The following is a 20225-nucleotide window of genomic DNA, read 5'->3' as shown; positions in this document are numbered from 1 at the left end:
AAGGAGGACGAGCGCCACATAAGAAGACTAAGTCCATCAACCAAAACAAATGCAAAAATTAAACCACCAAATAAAAATGTCACTTTGTACAACTCCAACATCTAAATCTTTTGTACTACAAATTATTTAAACAAAACACCTTTTAAATTTAATTTTAGTTTACACATATTTAATTTAATTCTACAAAATATAGCCATTTTTAATATTTATTATATACTATCATTAATTTACCGTCCGCGCATCGCGTGAGTCTCAATCTAGTTAAGTATGATTTCTGATTGTTCTTATCCACGACCTAATGTAGCTTTGGATCCTTAGTATATTCTAGGACACTGAAAAATCTCTCATTGGATTCTAGCATATTTGGAATTCTGTTTTGTTGTTATTATTTTTTTGTGGAATTCTGTTTTGTTCTTATAATGATATGAGTTGTCTATTGCAAATTATTAGCCTCTGTCTGTGAACTTTACCGCTTTCTGTTCTCTTTTTACCATCATTGCCTTCTTGGAAAGTCTTTTGTTGTCACAATCTTTCAATGAATACTATGTAACATCTCAAGTTTTTTTTTGAAATATTTTACATATACCCTCTAATTTTATCAAAATACCTAAACTACCCTTACCCCTTTTCTAAACCCTAGCCCTCTCCTAACACACAAACTCTCTGCTAAGAATGAAAGAAAGAAAAAGAGCGAGGAAAAACAGAGAGGGAGAAGAAAGGAAGAAGAGGGGGAGAAGGAGGTGACATCGGTGAGGCTGGATGCCGCCGTCACTATCGCAGAGAAAAAGGAAGAGATGTGTGAGAGAGGAGAGGGAGTGAGGTCACAAGACTTCCATGGAGAAAGAGGAAAGCGTGCGACGGAGAAAAGGAAGGAGGAAGTCCCATCGCTGCCACTGCCGTTGATCAAGACTGTCGCCATCTCGGTTGAGGCCATCGTCATCACCAAACAGGGCAGAGAAGGGGGGAGCAAACGGGATAGAGAAAGGGGAGCTCTGTTGGAGCTCGTCGACGAGTTGCTGCCACCTTCCACCACACCGCGAGACAAAGCCAACCTTTTGTTCTTCCGTTGTCATTGCGATTGCCTCCGTTGTAAGGGGAGGAGGTCACTGGAGAAGGGATTGTTCTATTCTGCTTCTGATTTTCCATTGTTTATCAGAGTCTCTAGGGCCATGAATGTTGCTGCTAGAGTCATCGGAATTTTTGCCGTCAAGAGCCACCACTGCTCTTCTTTTACCTTGGTAAACAAAACCCATTCTACTTGTACTTGACATCTCTTTCCATTTATGTTCCACTTTTATCTACCTTACGCTCATGCTGTTTTCGTGCTGTCTTTCTTGATTAATTTGCTTTTGTCGTTGTTTGTTATGGGCTAGAAGTGGTAGTGATGTTGCTGTTGTTGCTGCTATGAGAATTGAGGTTGCTGCCACTGGCTTGGTCCAAATTCTGCGCTCTTTCGTTCCTTTCTATTCCAACCTACCTTGCCATTTAATTTGGCACTCTGAATTCGGTCTCTTTGGTCCTTGGGACCAAGTTGTGAGTAGGCTTTATATTTATAACCGTTAATTTTTTTTTGTTTATGCTATTCTGAGTTTCTATTTATATTTATAAAACTATTCTTGAAGAACTTTGATTTGATTAGAATAATTGATTTATTATAGTTGAAAAAAATATTTTTATGAAGTTCATATCTTAGAAATTTTACATGAGACTATATATATGTTTGATGAAGTTTTATATTATTTTAGAACATTTGATTTTACTCGAATATATACTTTTGAAGTATTGAAGTATTTGTTAGTATTTATTGACTTTGAAATTGTGAAATGCGTTTGAAATTACTTATGATTGAAGAAGTTATGATTGGAAAATATTTCTTATGAGAAAGTATTATTTGATTTGATTTAATACCGTATATATTTGAAAGATCTAAGATTTATTATATTTGAATTTATATGTTTTGAATTGGTTTTGGAGGCTCGTATTAGAAAACCGTAGTTAACGGCGGTTATGACGTTAACTTAGATGCATCTAACTCAGACTCCAGTTAGCAGGGGTGTTGCTAGCCTAACGTGTAGCCCACACGTTAGATCTGTTGTTCGGTTAGGACACACAAGAGGAAAGGGCTACCCATAGAGGTGGAGCCGCCCAAGTGTGGACTTTTGATTTGATTTCTGTATGAGAACTCCCTTATTGATTCACTTATTATGATCAATTACTATTTTCTAATTAAAAATTACTTTAATAATAATATTTATATAGTTTCATGTATTGTCTAGTCACTGAGTTGTAAAACTCATTCCTTTTTTCTAAAAATATTTTTCAGAAATAAATACTTGAATATGTGAGCCCTTCTATTCAAGAATTATGATCTGCAATGGGTATCTATCCCTTGTTGAGTTCCTAGGCATTGTATGCTCCATATGTTATAGGCAGAATTCAACCACTCTTAATTATTTTAATTTTTGTTAAAAATATATAACTATTTATTTTAGAACTTGTAAATTATTCAAAATCTTTGTAACCTTATTTAATTTATATTTAAGTCTGATAGGCTTGTTAGGAAACTGTTTCCCTGAGCGCCGGTCATGGTTCATTTTAGGCCGTGACAAAATGGTATCAGAGCTTAGGTTTAATATGTGTAATATAGAGCAAGTGTCCTATGGTAGGATCACAATTGTATAAATAGAAGCGCGCCTATTTGTACAAATTGTGGCACTATCAGAGGCCTATAGGAATGTCATCCTTGTCCTCTGTGTCATTGTTGTCTTCTGATTATTGTGATCATGCGTTCTTTGCCGCTTCTTGCCACTTCTTTCTTTTTCTTTGTATCCAACCTTGAATCGTCATTTGGTAGCTTTTCTTGAACTTGTTTTTGCAATGACTTCAGTTTCAGTTCCGATTTGCGAGTTCTGTAGCTACTCCTAATCTTTTTTCTTTTTGTGAATGTATGCTTTAATATTCTTCATCTTTGTGTTGTTCCTTATAATTCTTAATATTAATATCTCACGCATTACTTAGAAGATTTGATCGGTGTTTGCTGTGAATATTATCTAATTCTCTTATAGAATTGTATTTGGATTTGTAAATTGCATGAATTTGCTGAGTTTCTAATCAAAATGCTTTGTTCTTGATTTGATAAGCGATGTTGGAATTTTTCTTCTTATGTTCATGATCTTTGAAATTATAACAATTTTGATTAGCTTTTGATTCTTTCTTTCAAATCAATAATTTTGAAAAAAAAATATATTATTTAGTTATTCAAGAAAAAGAACTATGTGATGAAACATATGAATAGAGTGTCATTGTTATTTGTTCGATTGGTGGTTTTCTTTGCTTAAGTGTAGTAAATTATTTGGGTGATCAGTTAGCTGGATCGAAAGTCTTTTCTGATCTAGAAGTTTAGTTGTGTATTTCTAATTTGATGATCCGGTTCCATTATGGTTTTTTTGTTGTTGAACATGACTTTTTATCACGGAACTATTTTCGGCTTGATAAGTTGAGAGAAAGATTGTGAATGCTTTCTTTTTGGTGGGTGATTATAGATGAATTTTGCTTTTCGCTAAGATCTGAGAGTTTTCTTAACTCTTGATTTTCTGGAAATTCCCTTATTCTCTATTGTTCGTATTCTTAGGGTTTTTAGGGAGATTGGTTTTATTGATTTGTAGTACTTTGTGACGCAAACTATTTCGCCTAATGAACCTTGTTATTTGTCTCGTAAAAGTTGTTGATTCGTGTTTTTTTAGCAAGGAATTTGTTCTACCAAAGGTATAGAGAACCCAACTATATATAAAAATAAAAAAAGTTGTTGTGTTAGTTTATGTTACCCTATAGTAATAATACTAGCTTTTGGCACCAAAATTTTCCTTCCTTTTTCATATAAAATAATATTTAGTATATTATAACTACTTACTCATATATGAGAAAGTTTACAACAACTATTGTTTTCTCTATTCTCAACATGGTTTTGAAAAGGCTCACATCCCCTTTGGTGTTCCGTTTTCTTATCTGACATTTGCAAAGTTTTTGTTCTTGTTTAGGATAATAAAAAGAATAGTCAAATATACTGTTACTTCTCATGCTTGTAAATTTATAGTTAAAATGATTATCTTATTGGTCAATATATTGTGACAATCATAAGATGATATGTACTTCATTCTTGCTAATAATTATATTCTCCTTTCAATTAACTATCTCACACAGATCACTAATTACTATTGTAACTTAATTATTGCCAATAAATTTGCTATACTTTTTAATACATTGATATTGCATCTTTCCCAATTTGTCTTGTCAAATCTTAGACCTTGATTTTGATAATCTAACTGATATTTTACATCAATTTTATTACAGTATACTAAATGTTAATTTTGTAATTTTGACTGATTTTTCTTTTATTCTGATAATAAGATAATAAAATCTAACATGAGCTAAATGTTTTCTAGAAAGCTACAAGCCTACAATTTGTATACATAGGCACTCAGGACAATAATATATATGAAGAGAAGAGTGATAAATGGATTTCTACTATGATTGAACCCAAAATGTGGTTATATGACTAATATTAATATAGATCATTGAGATTTTCTAAGTAACAAGCAAGTCAATTTTTTTGGTGATTGGACTGTTGAGTTTCTTGATTTGTATGTAACGGTTATTTTTGTGTTTCTTAGTCTCACTTCTGGGTTGGAAATTTGTGAAAGAATCTGTATATACCAAAAAAAAAAGTTTTTTTTTACGATATATTTTCCAAGATACGATAAGGATTTGGGAGATATATTTTCGAATATTTAGAATTTTAGATTCAATATATATATTTAAGTTTGTCCTTAGTTCATGAACTTTAAGTTCACTTAACTATTTATGAAGGAAAATTCTCTTGTTGGTGTTTTATCTTTACAAGAAATATGATCCTATACCAATTTTCTGAATTCTTTTGTGCTTGGATCATGTTAAAAACAAAAGAAAAAGTAGTTATTTTAACTGATCTTAGTGTATTAATTGCTAGTACTTCAAATTATAGTTTTATTATTATCATTATTTTATATGTGAATTTATTTATAACTTCATATTGAGTCTAGCTGCATGATTATAGGAAATCATATGACTGCATTTTACCAACAGTGACCATAATGAGTTAAATACCTGAATGTATATGTAAATTCTGGCTTAAGAAATAACAAAGAGATCAATTACATTTTTTTTTATGTTTTACATAACCTATCTACTATTTTGAGTTAGGAGATATTAAACTTTATATTGACATAATTATTTAAGGTCCAAAGTCATGATAATAATCTCAAGGGTACTTAGTCGAAGGTTTCTATAAAAAGAGAAAAGAAGCATGCTGATTTTGTGATAGTTACTGTTTTTTATTTTTATGACTGTTAAGTTGTCTATTCCAGAAGGTATTGTCTTATTTTAATTTATGTTTTGCTTGTTTTCTTTGTTGTTGATTTTATCTTTTTGCTTATGTATATCCTTGCTTGGTTGTGTACCTAGGTATCCTCTAAGATTCTTGATGGAAAAGCATTTGCTCCTGACCTCTATTACTCTAATTCATAAATCTTGCATCTTTTGTTTCAATTTGAATTTGTTTGACGTGATAGTATTTATGTTTGAAATGTTCATCTCATATATTTTCTTTGAGATTGTGAAATGATTCTCTCTTAGTTGCATCCATTGTTTATGGATATCCTACCTGATTGTGTCTTGAAACATTCTCTTAAATCTTTATAAAAATTGTCGTTGACTTTGATTACCTTCTGTTGTGCACTTTGTATTTCTTTGATTCAAACTTGAACTTGTTTTGACCTGATACTCCCATCTTCTCTTATATTGTTCCTATTAAAATTTCTTGATTCAGATTTCTTTCTTAAAATACGAATTGACTTTCTTTCTGGCACACTTCATTCTTTTTGTACATCTCGCTTAATTGCGATCTTATTCATCCTTCCATGTTCTTGTGAACACCAACTGTGATATTTGTTTTTTCTTCCTAACTTTTGTATCCCATTCAGTAAACTCGAGCTTGTTTCAATGTAACGTGCGATTCATAGATTTAACAAGCGATACGTTAGCTCTTTAGGACACAACTTATCAATGTTGGAGTTTGGAAAGCTGTAATTCTAAGGTTTGACATGAGACCAGTTGATACCATGGATATGTACAACAAAATCAAGGAGATTATGAGGTGAAAGTGTATTTTGAGGAGATTGACGAACGAAGTGAAGAGTGCTATGTATATCTAAGTTGTCAAGGGAACGAGAGTTGGAAAATGTCAACCGCATCATTTTAACACACACCTATGTTGTAATTTTTGCACCCGATTATACTTCTTTCTCATGTTTGGTAAAAAGGCTAAAACCATGTAACATTTTTCATACTGTATCAATTTTCGAGAGCGAAATTTTTTTTAAGGGGGTTAGAATGTAACATCTCAGGTTTTTATGAAACATTTTACATATACCCTCTAATTTTATCAAAATACCTAAACTACCCTTACCCCTTTCTAAACCTTATCCCTCTCCTAACGCACACACTCTGCTGAGAATGAAAGAAAGAAAAAGAGCGAGAGAAAACAGAGAGGGATAAGAAAGAAAGAAGAGGGGGAGAAGGAGGTGACACCGGTGAGGCTGGATGCCGCCATCACTGTCGCAGAGAAAAAGGAAGAGATGTGTGAGAGAGATGAGGGAGTGAGGTCGCAAGACTTCCATGGAGAAAGAGAAAAGCGCGCGACGGAGAAGAGGAAGGAGGGAGTCCCATCGCTGCCACTGCCGTTGATCAAGACTGTTGTCATCCTGGTTGAGGCCATCGTCGTCACCAAACAGCGCAGAGAAGGGGGGCGCGAATGGGAGAGAGAAAGGGGAGCTCTGTTGGAGCTCGTTGCCGAGTTGCTGTGGCCTTCCACCACACCGCGAGACAAAGCCAACCTTTTGTTCTTCCGTTGTCATTGCGGTTGCCTCCGTTGCAAGGGGAGGAGGTCACCGGAGAAGGGATTGTTCTGTTTGCTTTTGGTTTTCCATTGTTTTCCGGAGTCTCTGGAGCCATGAATGTTGCTGCCAGAGTCATCGGAATTTTTGCCGTCAAGAGCCACCACTGCTCTTCCTTTACCTTGGTAAACAAAACCCATTCTACTTGTACTTGACATCTCTTTCCATTTATGTTCCGCTTTTATCTACCTTACGCTCTCGCTCCCTTTTCGTGTTGTCTTTCTTGATTAATTTGCTTTTGCCGTTGTTTGTTACGGGCTAGAAGTGGTAGTGATGTTGCTGTTGTTGCTGCTGTGAGAATTGAGGTTGCTGCCACTGGCTTGGTCCAAATTTTGCGCTCTTTCATTCTATTCTTTTCCAACCTTCCTCGCCATTTAATTTGGCACTCCGAATTCGGTCTTTTCGGTCCTTGGGACCAAGTTGTGAGTAGGCTTTACATTTATAACCGTTAATTTTTATTTGTTTATGCTATTCTGAGTTTCTATTTATATTTATAAAACTATTCTTGAGGAACTTTGATTTGATTAGAATAATTGATTTATTATAGTTGAAAAAAATATTTTTATGAAGTTCATATCTTAAAAATTATACATGAGACTATATATATGTTTGATGAAGTTTTATATTATTTTAGAACATTTGATTTTACTCGAATATATACTTTTGAAGCATTGAAGTATTTGTTAGTATTTACTGACTTTGAAATTGTGAAATGTGTTTGAAATTACTTATGATTGAAGAAGTTATGATTAGAAAATATTTCTTATGAGAAAGTATTATTTGATTTGATTCAATACCGTATATATTTGAAAGATCGAAGATTTATTATATTTGAATTTATATGTTTTAAATTGGTTTGGAAGGCTCGTATTAGAAAACCATAGTTAACGGAGGTTATGACGTTAATTTAGATGCATCTAACTCAGACTCTAGTTAGCAGGGGTGTTGCTAGCCTAACCTGTAGGCCACACGTTAGATCTGTTGTTTTGTTAGAACCAATGTTTTAAAAATCGGACTGGACCGGCCAGTTAAACCGGTCCAACCGAGAACCGATGATGAAAATGGTCCGGTCCGTCTCCAATAACCGCCCATTTACAAACCGTTTCAAAACCGGCGAACCGACTGGTAACCGGCCGGTTCTCTATAAACGTCACCGGTTTGATTTATTCCCCCACCACACCCCCCACATTTTGTGAATCCCTCTGCACTTTGAAGCAAGGTTAAATCACCCAACCAAAACCCTAGGTCCTCCCTGCAACGGTTCTGCCGCAGTGCTGCCGCCGTCCGTGGCCAGGCCCTCTCTTGTAGCTTGGCCTCCTCCTTCCCCCTGTCCTCCATCCGTCCTCCATGGCTTCTCTGTTTTGTTGGCTTGGAGCAGCTCGCCACTCGCCGTCGTCTCCCCGGTCGCCGTCCGTGACTCCGTCGAAGGTTAGTGTCACTGCTTTCACTTCTTCGGTTCTTGTTCGTGTCTCCGTCTTCTCTCCCCAGAGCCTTTGTTTGCTGAATTTTAATGTGAAATTGTGAAATTGCTAATTTTTGCTGATTTTGTGCTGCTGCTCTTTCTTTAATTCCTGAAATATTTGTTGAAATTTTCTTGCTGCTGCTAAAAATGAAAATCAAATCATTATTGAAATTTTTGTTTAGGGACTAGGGATTACTTGTTGCTGTTTTGTAATGTTCGTTGCTGCTGAATGCTAAAAATGAAAATCAAAGGGTAGTAAAAATCAGGACACAATGAAACCGACACAACACGGATTCATCCCTTTTGTCCTCATCAGAATGCATAACATGTTGCCTGTACATAGTGTTTTTAGTCCTCTAACCTGAGTGCCTAGCTTTGGCACTGGTTCCCTAAATAGAGTATTTGGTGATCAATTTGTATGTGTGGAATTCGAGCCACCTTGTGCCACTCCTTCCCACTATTTGGTTTAAGTCTTGGAGTCAGCAAAGGGCATTCTTGGACACAAAGTTGATTAAGGGTGGAAGGAAGTTCTTCATCAGGCAAGGAATAAAGGACGTCACAGCAATGAATTTCAAGTGTATGAAGAGCATTCAGATATTGGAACCTCTGTAGTTTAGCTTCTTGAGACGCTTCAATGTGCTTATGCGCAGTGAGCTTATATTGGGAGGAAGTATCATGAAATGAATCCACCATCGGCATGATTTCTGAATCAAAATCCCAACTCTCTCAGCGAATTGAATCGAATCAACCAGGCCTTCCTCTTCTTTTTCTTTTAGTTGATTCTTAATTTTTCTAATAGATGTAACTTACTGAATCAAGTGGATCAAATCATGTAGCTTTTCTTATTTGGGATATTTTAGGAGACGCATTAGAAGAGCTATTTTGTTATTATGTTTGCTATAATAATATTCACATGTTGTGTATGCTTGTGATTGTTCGGTGTTTACATTTTCTTTCCAAATCACTTGCTGTTGTTGTTCTTTGATGTAAGGCTTTGTATTTGTGTGTGTGAGAATATGTGATAATATTGAATGCTGTTGCATCTAATAGGAGTTCTTGGAATATCCTCATCTTTGGTCTTTTATAATTTATTTATTTTATTGTAAAACGGTTTTTTCGGTTGAACCAATGAAGCAGTGAACTAGTGATTAGAGCGGTTTGATGACCGGTCCGGTTCTCAGAACCTTGGTTAGGACACACAAGAGGAAAGGGCTACCCATAGAGATGGAGCTGACCAAGTGTGGACTTTTGATTTGATTTCTGTATGAGAACTCCCTTATTGATTCACTTATTACGATCAATTACTATTTTCTAATAAAAAATTACTTTAATAATAATATTTATATAGTCTCATGTGGATTATAAATGTATTGTCTTGTCACTGAGTTGCAAAACTCATTCTATTTTTCTAAAAATATTTTTCAGAAATAAATACTTGAATATGTGAGCCCTTCTATTCAAGAATTATGATCTGCAATGGGTATCTGTCCCTTGTTGAGTTCCTAGACGTTGTATGCTCCATATGTCACGGGCAGGATTCAACCACTCTTAATTATTTTAATTTTTGTTAAAAATGTATAACTATTTATTTTAGAACTTGTAAATTATTCAAAATCTTTGTAACCTTGTTTAATTTATTTTTGAGTCTGATAGGCTTGCTAGGGAACTGTTCCCCTGGCGCCGGTCATGGTTCAAAATGAACCATGACATACTAATTGTTTCATAGATAACCATCCAAGCTTTATAAGGCAACTGTTCCACTGGATTATGGTGGTGATGTTATTAGACTGTTGCTTTATTGAAGTATCTTTCAACAAAGACTTGGCAGAAAGACATGAGAAAACATATTTTATATCTTTGCGCTTATTTTTGTCTATGGAAAGCTGCAATTTTTGCATGCTCTCGGTGTATTAAAACTCTCTTACAATATGATTAAACGATGAAAGGATATATAAATTTGGAAATTTACAGATTTTCAGGCCCATCACCCATAGAATTGCTGGTTTGTTAGTTGCAGTTCTTCATGCAACTTTGTCAAAGATGATTTCATTCGGAAGTGACTATACAACCAAATTTTCAAACTTTTAAATTGCTGGTTTATTAGTTGCAGTTCTTCTTTATCAAAGAACTTGTCACTCACAAGTTGTTGTACAACCAATTTTTCAAACTTTTATGTCAGTTACTTAAGATTTTGAAACTTGAGTGTGGTGAATAGGGATCTTCTTTTGAATAATTAAAAAGTTTATTTTACAAAATTGTTTAATCATGTTTGTTATTTTAGATCACCATTCACGTGTTGATTGTAAAAAGTGATTATTTTTACTAACATCATCCATATGTAATTAGATGCACATATAAAATTGCTTTACATTATCCGTATATCAAAATTAAATTCATAATTTAATTATTCCCTTCGAAGTTCATTGAAACCGAACAATTCAGGCATTTGACAATAATTTTTTCTTTTTTTTCCTTTTTGAGTTTGTTGAATTTTGATCACTTAATTTATTATACATGATAAAGTATAAGGGGAGGATTAGGCACTAGTCAAATTCAGATAATAATGGCTAATAGAAAAAATGAAAACTGATAACCACATCTAGAATGCGACAGATTAGAACTACATACTATGTACTCTAATTAATGCAAGACAAAAAGTTCTGCAAATGAAGCAATGATTTGAGCCAGTATTATGTGAGACTATCTTATCACACTGCATTGCCAAAGTGGCATATATTTCACAAAGCATCACCCTCCATTATATTCCTACTTAGTTTAACAGAGTACCCTGTTTTGTAACATACATCTCTTGCAAGCAGCAACCTTAAGTAGATTATCTTCTGATTCTTAACTTTTAACATGTCAATTCAACTAAGCAAAGTACCCTTCTTTTGTAATATACATCTCCAGAAACCAGTAACCTTGGATAATATTTTCTCAACTGAGACTCTCCCTAGAGGAAGAAGAATGTAAGAACTCAATGCAATCTTGGACTGCTTTAGCACGGTGCGAATCCGTGTTGTCTGATAATGGTCGTGGCCTAATCGAAGAAGAAGCAGATGAGAAAGAAGAAACCTTTCTTGAGGATCTCCTCCTCATAGAAGCAACTCTTATAACACTTGCAACCTTTGCTCCAAGCCTTAGTAGGAACCTCACAGGTGACAACCTTGGATCTTTAGGCAACCTCAAAGACCATGTTCCAATGACCCTTTTCCTGTTTCTCTTGAGAAAGATGGTCTCTTTCTCATTGACATCAACACTAGAGCACATTCTGGACATGTATCTGAAATTTCCAATTGCAGATAAAGCCAATTGGTAACAACTTTTTTGTAGAAAATAAACAGAGGAGAGGCAGAGAGGGAAAAAGAAGCAAGAGGAGACAGTTGGAAAGGTTTTGAAAGTGGGCATAAATATATAGAAATCAAGATTTTAAGAAACTTGCTAATTAGCCTAGTTTTATAACTACAATGCAACTAAAGTATATATATAGTAGGATCAAAGTTCTATTGGGGGGCTGTTATATATATCAGATAATATCTATCAGTTCGTTGTCAAAATCCTCGAATGATGTCAAGAAATTTCAGGGAGACTAAATATAACATTAGACTATTATTAAACCCTGTCTATATAAATTCATTCATCTACAATATTATACAGACACGAATTAATAAATAAAATGTAGAGTAAACACACATGAACAATGATGATTACGTACGTACCCTTCTCAAGAAAAAATAAAGATGAAATATAAATAGTAAAACAGCTGGTGTCAGAAGCAAGGTTATATTATGTCTACAATATTCAATAAACCAACCATTTATTTAACTTATCTAAGTTGGAGAAACTTATTGTCTTTGTGATTGAAAAACTTGTTCATCTTCCAAACTTTCCTATCCAACCAAGAAGTTTAACTGTTTCATGTAATTATGATGTTACTTCACTTCATCAAAGGTGACATACACATACCAGTTTTGCTGCTACTAACACTTAGCTTCTGCCATGTTGCAAATTCCTTATTAGACACCATAACCTCCTCTAATTACATCCTTAAGGACCCCGAAACCTTAATCTCCACCAACACTTTGTTCCATCTAGGATTCTTCACTCCTTCTAACTCATCAACCTTGTCCTACCTCGGAATTTGGTACATGTCCAAATCCTCTGTGGTCTGGGTTGCCAACAGAAACCAACCTATAAAGGATTCTTCTTCAGGGCATCTCAAAATATCTGAGGATGGAAACCTTTATGTCATGAACCAACAGAAGCAGATTCTTTGGTCATCAAACATCACAAATATTACATCCAACACAACGGCACAGCTTCAGAACACCGGAAACCTTGTGTTGCAAGAAATCACCACAGGAAGGATCCTTTGGCAGAGTTTCCAGCACCCTGCAGATACTTTCTTGCCGAAAATGGAGCTTAGCACCAATGAGATTACCGGCCAGAGAGTGAAACTCACCTCATGGAGAACTCCTAATGATCCATCCAAAGGAGACTTCACTATGAGTCTTGAACCCCTTCACATCGCTCAAGTGTTCATATGGAGAGGAACTCAACCTTATTGGAGAAGCGGTCCATGGAACGGTCAAGTTTTTATTGGGATACCTACTATGAACGCGAACTATCTTGACGGGTTCTCCTTAGATGGTGAAGGTGAAACCAACGGCACTTACTACCTCTCATACAACTATGCGAATGTGTCAATGATGTATGTGTTGAGTTCTGATGGAAACCTTCATGAAACCTATTGGGATTATGCAAAGAGAGATTGGATTGTGGACTGGTCTGCTGTAAGCTCTGTGTGTGATTTTTATGGAGAGTGTGGTCCCTTTGGAAGCTGTGATCCTAAAAATTCACCTATCTGCAGCTGTTTGAGAGGGTTTGAGCCAAAGAATGCTCAAGAGTGGAATAAACAAAACTGGAGCAGCGGTTGTGTGAGGAAGAAGCCTCTGCAGTGTGATGAGAGAGTCAGAAATAATAGGAGTAGTGATGGGTTTGTGAAGCTGCAAAATGTCAAGGTTCCAGATTTTTCACAGTGGTTGTCTTCCATTGCTTATGATTGCAGAACTGAGTGCTTGGCAAATTGCTCTTGCATTGCATACGCTTATGATTCTGGCATTGGCTGCATGTTATGGTGTGGAAACTTGATTGACATACAGCAGTTCTCAATGGGAGGAATTGATCTTTACATTCGAGTTCCCTCTTCGGAACTTGGTAACTTTATTATGAATTTCATTGCTCAATGTCTTGTTTGTACATGATGACATGTAGAACACCAGGACTAACTTTATCTTAATTTCTTTGAACACTGAAGAGAAGAAAAATCACACACTGATCATAGTTCTTTCGGTCATAATAGCAATGGCTCTTATTGTGGCTTGTGCATATATCTTGAGGAAAAGGGCAATCAGAGGAGGTAACTACAATTCATACAATATGTTTTCCTATGCAGAATAAATAGTTTGAAACATTTGATATTTCTGTGCAGTGAAAGCACTTCAAAGAATTCAGAGAAGAAGTTATGTTAATGATACAAGTCAAGTTGAACTTCCGGAGAATTCACTATTTGAGCTTGAAAAGCTTGCTACTGCAACAAACAACTTCCACTCCAATAATAAGCTAGGACAAGGTGGTTTTGGATCTGTATATAAGGTATTAGTATTACAGTATGTATCTTCTTTCTTAACACAGTAAGTGTTATATCCCACAGATTGTGAGTTTTATTCATATTTTTCAGGGTAGATTGGAAGATGGACAGGAGATAGCAGTTAAAAGACTTTCAAAAACATCTGGACAAGGTGTAGAAGAATTTATGAATGAAGTTATGGTAATATCAAAACTTCAACATCGAAATCTTGTCAGCCTTCTTGGATGTTGCATCGAAAGAGATGAAAAGATTTTGATCTATGAATACCTACCAAACAGAAGTTTGGATGCACATATATTTGGTTAGTTCCCATCATCGCATCTTATTTGATAAAAATGAATCTCTTTTCAGTGGATGAATTTGTTATCATTCAATTAATTTGGGTCCTTCTTTGATATATAGCTAAAATACTCATAACATTTTGTTGTTATTGCAGATCCGCCTAAACAAAAGGTATTAAATTGGGAAAAACGTTTTAACATACTTGAAGGAATCGCTCGAGGTCTACTTTATCTTCACAGAGATTCTAGATTAAAGATTATACACAGAGACTTGAAATTAAGTAATATATTGTTAGATGACGAGTTAAATCCGAAAATATCAGATTTTGGTATGGCAAAAATTTTTGAGAATGCTGAAAATGAGGCCAATACTAGAAGAATTGTTGGAACATTGTAAGTATTCTTCTATCTTTTGTTGGAATTTAATTTATATATTAAATGATAGTTAAAGAAATTAACCTTAAAATTTATGCAGTGGTTATATATCACCAGAATATGCTCTACAAGGACTATTTTCAGAAAAATCAGACGTATTTAGTTTCGGTGTTTTACTTTTGGAGATTATTAGTGGCAGAAAAAATAGCAGCTTTTATGAGAATGTTGAATCTTTGAGCCTTTTGGGGTTTGTAAGTTTTTTTTAAATCACTCACCTCAATTTAATATTTTCCAAAAGGAATTTCTTCCTAGTTCCTAGTAATGTGAAGGTTAACAACTAGTACATGCTTACTGTTAATGTTTGCAGGCATGGAAATTGTGGAGAAATGACAACATAGCATCACTAATAGATCCAGAAATATCAAATCCAAGCAATAAAAAAGACATAACGAGGTGCATACATATTGGTCTTTTGTGTGTACAAGAACTTGCAAGCTATAGGCCTACTATGACTGCAGTAATTTCGATGCTTAATAGTGAGACTGTTAATCTTCCTCCTCCCAAACAGCCAGCATTCATTCAAATACAGACAATGATAGATGTAGAGTCTTCTCTTAGAAATGATGGAGCATGTTCCATCAATTACATGAGTCTAACAAACATCCAAGGAAGATAAAGGATTGATCATGTCTTCTTGTAAAATAATTAATTATTATGATGCTTCATCAATTATTTTCTTTCTTTTATGCCACTACAGTTAAAATTAGAAGAGCTGCGTCATTCAAGCAATTTGTAACAACAGTTACTTACAATATTTCATTCAACTTATATATGATGGAAATAAAATAGAAAGAATAAGATGCGAGGTTTGCTTCCACTACTAGACAATCAATGCTGAATGCCCTTTTATTAGGAAAAAGTCTAGGGGGTTAGCACTTTTATTAAAATCTGGGCAGCACTTAGCCATCAACAAAAGCATATAATGTTTCTTCTGACACAAGAGCTACAAAAGCTAAGATAGTCAAATTATTTGCAATAATAACTTATTTATGGCTTAGACTAATGTTAAATAAAATGTTTATGTTGACGTAAGATATGTCTTTGTTTAATGCCTATTTGGATTGAATTTTTATTCCTTATGCAGCACGAAACTAATCAAATGTCAGCGCATTGTATACTTTGAATCAAATCAAGCAAAACCAGATCTTCCTCCACTCTCAAAACACATTCATTCATTCCTCTCTCAATCATGGTTATGGGACTAAGTAGTCACTTTATAAACTCACAAGTTTTGCTAACACTTTGCTTTAGTTTCTTCCTACATGATGCTGGAAGTTCCTTAGACACCATCACTTCCTCTTACATCCTTAAAGCCCCCGAAACTTTAAGCTCTAATGATGGTATGTTCCATCTAGGATTCTTCACCCCTACCAACTCCACCTTTTCCTACCTCGGAATCTGGTACATAACCAAACCTCCTTTGGTGTGGGTTGCCAACAGAGACCAACCAATAAAAGATTCTTCTTCTTCTTCCTCTGGTGTGCTCAAGATATCTAAAGACGGAAACCTTGTTCTGCTGAATTCACAAGATGACATCCTTTGGTCTACAAATGCGTCCAATATTTCATCTAATACAACCGCTAAGCTTCTGAACACCGGAAACCTTGTGCTGCAAGAAAACGCGACAGGAAGGATCCTATGGCAGAGTTTCCAACACCCCACAAACGCTTTCTTGGAGGGAATGGAACTCAGCACCGGTAACATCAGCGGCGTCCAGAGAACAAAACTCACCTCGTGGAAAAGTCATGAGGATGCATCCATTGGAGAATTCTCAATGAGTCTTGAACGCCTGAATATCCCGGAAGTGTTGGTGTGGAGAGGGAGCCAACCTCACTGGCGTAGTGGTCCATGGAATGGTCAAATATTTCTGGGGATACCTGACATGGCAACCAACTATCTTTTCGGGTTTTACTTAAGTCAAGATAACGGCAATACTAATTACTATCTTGCTTACAACTACGGGAATCAAACTTTTCCTGTATACTACTTATTAAGTGTTGATGGAAATGTATACCAAGTATCTTGGGATCCTGAAAAGAGAGATTGGTATATCTCCTGGTTAGCTATAAGTTCAGAGTGTGATGTGTATGGCAAGTGTGGAGAGTTTGGAATTTGTGATCACAGGAGCACTCCGATTTGCAGGTGTTTGAGAGGGTATAAGCCAAGGAATGATGAGGAATGGAGCAAACAGAACTGGAGCAGCGGTTGTGTTAGGAAGGAACCTTTTCAGTGTGAGAGTGAGAGTGTCAAAAATAATAAAGAAGATGGATTTGTGAAGATGCAGAATGCTAAGGTTCCAGCCTCTATCTTGTCCTATGCGGCCGAGGATGATTGCAAAGCTGAGTGCTTAGGCAACTGCTCCTGCACAGCATATGCATATGATGCTGGCACTGGCTGCATGTCATGGATTGGAAGCTTAATTGATCTTCAGATATTCTCAACTGGAGGAACTGATCTTTACATTCGAGTTCCCTATGCAGAGCTAGGTACCTCTTTTATTTCTTTTTTGGTTGGACTGTGACAATGTTGTTATCCATATCAAACTGATGAATTTGTTGCATATGACATCCAATGGTTAACAGGTGAAGACAAGAAAAATGTCACAGTGGTCATTGCAGTGTCAGTGATAGTAGGAACCACTATCATTCTCACCTGTGCTTATATCTTCTGGAAAAGGATTCAAATCAGAGGTAATATCTCTAATTTTACTGCCTTATAGACTTGTTTTTGTTACAAGTGCTTGGTAGATCAGTAGATCACTAATCCAAAACTGCAAGTGTTTCTTTTCAACATAGATTTTCTGACTTTGTATGGACTCCTAACTTCAGTAAAAGCTTTCCAACTATAGAATATTAAATATTGCTNNNNAATATGGCTTCTTTTTTTTTTTTTTATTAAAGAAATTATAATTCTATCATTTTAATGGCATGACAGATCAATCAAACCAGATATTGAATTGGGAAAAACGTTTTAGTATAATCGATGGAATAGCTCGGGGTTTACTTTATCTTCACAGAGATTCTAGACTGAGAATTATACATAGAGATTTGAAGTTGAGTAACATACTGCTTGATGAAGAGTTAAATCCAAAAATTGCGGATTTTGGCCTGGCAAAAATTTTTAGTCGAACCGAAGATGCAGTCAATACTAGAAGAGTTGTTGGAACATAGTAAGAATTGTTTTAACTATTTTTGTAAAATTTTATGTCCAAATGATAGTTAAGAATAACAATATAGAGTTTATACAGCGGCTATATGTCACCAGAATATGCTATGGAAGGACTATTTTCAGAGAAATCTGATGTATTTAGCTTTGGTGTTTTGCTGTTGGAGATTGTGAGTAGAAGAAAAAATACCAGCTTTTGTGAAGATTCTAAATCTTTGAGCCTCTTGGGATTTGTAAGTCTCTCAAGCTAATTACCTTATTCTTAGAATTTCTATTTTGACTTTAGAGCTTAACAACCAGTACATGGTTGTAAATGTTTGCAGGCATGGAATTTATGGAATGCTGATAACACTGCATCTCTAATAGATCCAGAAATATCAAGTTCATGCAACAAAGAAGATATAATGAGGTGCATACATATTGGTCTTCTATGTGTACAAGAACTTGCAAGAGATAGGCCTACAATGACTGCAGTGGTTTCAATGCTTAATAGTGAGACTGTTAATCTTCCTTCTCCCAAGCAGCCAGCATTCGTTCAGAGGCAGACTCTGCTGGATATAGAGTCTTCTATGACAAATGATGGATTTTGCTCGATTAATAATGTGAGCCTAACAAATGTCCAAGGAAGATAAAACACTTTGTTTGGGATACAGCAAAATTCTGAACAATAATGTGATTCAAAGTTTATTTTTAGAAAAATCTCATGTATTTAGCTTTGGCGTCTTACTGTTGGAGATTGTGAGTATGAGGGAAAAATACAGGTTTTTGCAAGGATGCAGAATCTTTCAGTCTTTTTAGGATTTGTAAGCTTCTCATGTTAGTTACCTTTCTTTTCAAATTCAAAGTCAGTATTTGATTTTGATGATGTCATGCAGACTTTAAAGCTTAACAGCAAGTTCATGTTTGTAAATTTTTGCAGGCATAGAATTTATGGAATGCTGATAAGGTTACATCTGTAGTGGATCCAGCAATATCAAGTTCATGCGACTTCAAAGTCCAATTAAAAAAATAACTAGAAAAATAGTTAGCTAGTAAAGATTTTTCTTTAATACTAGTTAATGACTTCAAAATAGCTAGGATAAGCTTAAAACTTAAAAGCCATTCTCAAATGATCTAGTCAAGCCTTCAAATTATTCGCAATGAAGCTATATATTTAAATTACAAAGTTCTTTTTGACTTGGACTAATGTTAAATAAAATGTTTATGATGAACTGAGATAGCTCTTTGTTTAATGCCTATTTGGGTTGAAATTTTATTCCTTATGCAGCACGAAACTAATCAAATGTCAGCGCACTGTATTATTTGGAATTTATGGAATGCAAATAACATTGCATCTCTAATAGATCCAGAAATATCAAGTTCATGCAACAAAGAAGATATAATGAGGTGCTACATATTGGTCTTCTATATGTACAAGAGCTTGCAAGAGATAGACCTACAATGACTTCAGTAATTTCAATGCTTAATAGTGAGACAATCAATCTTCCTCCTCCAAAACAGCCAGCATTCATTCTGAGGCAGACTATGCTTGATATAGAGTCTTCTCTTACAAATGATGGAAAAGGTTCTATCAATAATGTGACCATAACAAATATTCAAGGAAGATAAAACACTTTGTTTGGTATACAGCAAAATTATGAACAATAAAAGTAAAAAATCAGACAATAGTTACCTCATATTTCAAGTATTCTATCCAGAAGCCTACAGCAACTTTGCAGAGTGACAATCAAAATTAAATCCTAATCACATCTATCTATTCTTAATATATAAAAGTAAATAGATAAGTTTACCCACATTACTTTTAAGACATCTTTCTTTTCCTATTAATGTCATGTCATTTTTATAAATAACTCATTAAATATAATAAACATCCATGTTACAAATGTCATAATAATATTATTAATCATAATAAATTTTACGTTACAAATATTTAAATTTCATACTATTTGAACAACTTATATAAGTTTCTTATCACTATTCCTTCAAATAACATCAAATTTAGCATAAGAAATTTATTTCCAAAATACACAACATCTCAAACTTACTCAATGGAGCATCATTTTTCGTGAGGTTAGAAAACATTAACACCCACAAATGAAGAGGTGCCTCTTTACTTAGAAATGATTATATTAGATAAAAATGTACAAAACAAACATATTTATTGTATTTTTAAATTGAATTTACAAAAAAAATACTTTAATTATTTTTGCTTTTTATACTTTTTATATTATTTTATAATACTT

General features: G+C 34.7%; 2 protein-coding genes and 1 long non-coding RNA gene across 7 annotated transcripts; all 3 read left to right on the top strand.

Moving 5' to 3' along the window:
* On the top strand, positions 788-6856 carry LOC110267497. The gene is made up of 3 exons (XR_002355218.1): positions 788-798; positions 2578-2588; positions 6632-6856. It is a non-coding gene; the product is annotated as an uncharacterized LOC110267497 (long non-coding RNA).
* LOC107619999 (G-type lectin S-receptor-like serine/threonine-protein kinase At1g11330) lies at positions 8162-18983 on the top strand. Of its 5 annotated transcripts, XR_002355217.1 has the most exons (9): positions 8162-8417; positions 9877-13668; positions 13769-13870; positions 13943-14106; positions 14192-14402; positions 17752-17986; positions 18065-18215; positions 18306-18798; positions 18902-18983. XR_002355217.1 is itself a non-coding variant. In XM_021113143.1 (8 exons), exons 2-8 carry the CDS (start codon positions 12378-12380, stop codon positions 18612-18614), a joined length of 2463 nt encoding a protein of 820 aa, XP_020968802.1. In that variant the 5' UTR covers positions 8162-8417; positions 9877-12377; the 3' UTR covers positions 18615-18983. The 5 variants fall into 5 exon arrangements, 3 of the variants coding, with proteins under 3 accessions (XP_020968802.1, XP_016177711.1, XP_020968803.1); XM_021113143.1 differs by having other exon boundaries at positions 18306-18983; XM_016322225.2 differs by lacking the exons at positions 17752-17986; positions 18065-18215; positions 18306-18798; positions 18902-18983 and adding exons at positions 14538-14775; positions 14858-15008; positions 15125-15634.
* LOC110267496 (G-type lectin S-receptor-like serine/threonine-protein kinase At1g11330) lies at positions 15904-17654 on the top strand. Its single transcript, XM_021113145.1, has 2 exons — positions 15904-17303; positions 17400-17654. Exons 1-2 carry the CDS (start codon positions 16007-16009, stop codon positions 17534-17536), a joined length of 1434 nt encoding a protein of 477 aa, XP_020968804.1. The 5' UTR covers positions 15904-16006; the 3' UTR covers positions 17537-17654.

This window comes from Arachis ipaensis, chromosome B10 (genome assembly GCF_000816755.2).
Source record: "Arachis ipaensis cultivar K30076 chromosome B10, Araip1.1, whole genome shotgun sequence".
NCBI lineage: Eukaryota > Viridiplantae > Streptophyta > Magnoliopsida > Fabales > Fabaceae > Arachis > Arachis ipaensis.
The sequence above is the reverse complement of the archived record's forward strand: the minus strand, read 5'-3'. Positions and strand labels throughout refer to the sequence as shown.

Excerpts from the sequence above, each read along its gene's own strand:
- LOC107619999 (XM_016322225.2), top strand. The coding sequence starts at position 12,378 with ATGATGTTACTTCACTTCATCAAAGGTGACATACACATACCAGTTTTG. Across the intron at positions 14,107-14,191 it reads GTTTTGGATCTGTATATAAG|GGTAGATTGGAAGATGGACA; the intron begins GTATTAGTATTA and ends CATATTTTTCAG. Across the intron at positions 15,009-15,124 it reads CTTTGAGCCTTTTGGGGTTT|GCATGGAAATTGTGGAGAAA; the intron begins GTAAGTTTTTTT and ends TAATGTTTGCAG.
- LOC110267496 (XM_021113145.1), top strand. The coding sequence starts at position 16,007 with ATGGTTATGGGACTAAGTAGTCACTTTATAAACTCACAAGTTTTGCTA. Across the intron at positions 17,304-17,399 it reads AGTTCCCTATGCAGAGCTAG|GTGAAGACAAGAAAAATGTC; the intron begins GTACCTCTTTTA and ends AATGGTTAACAG.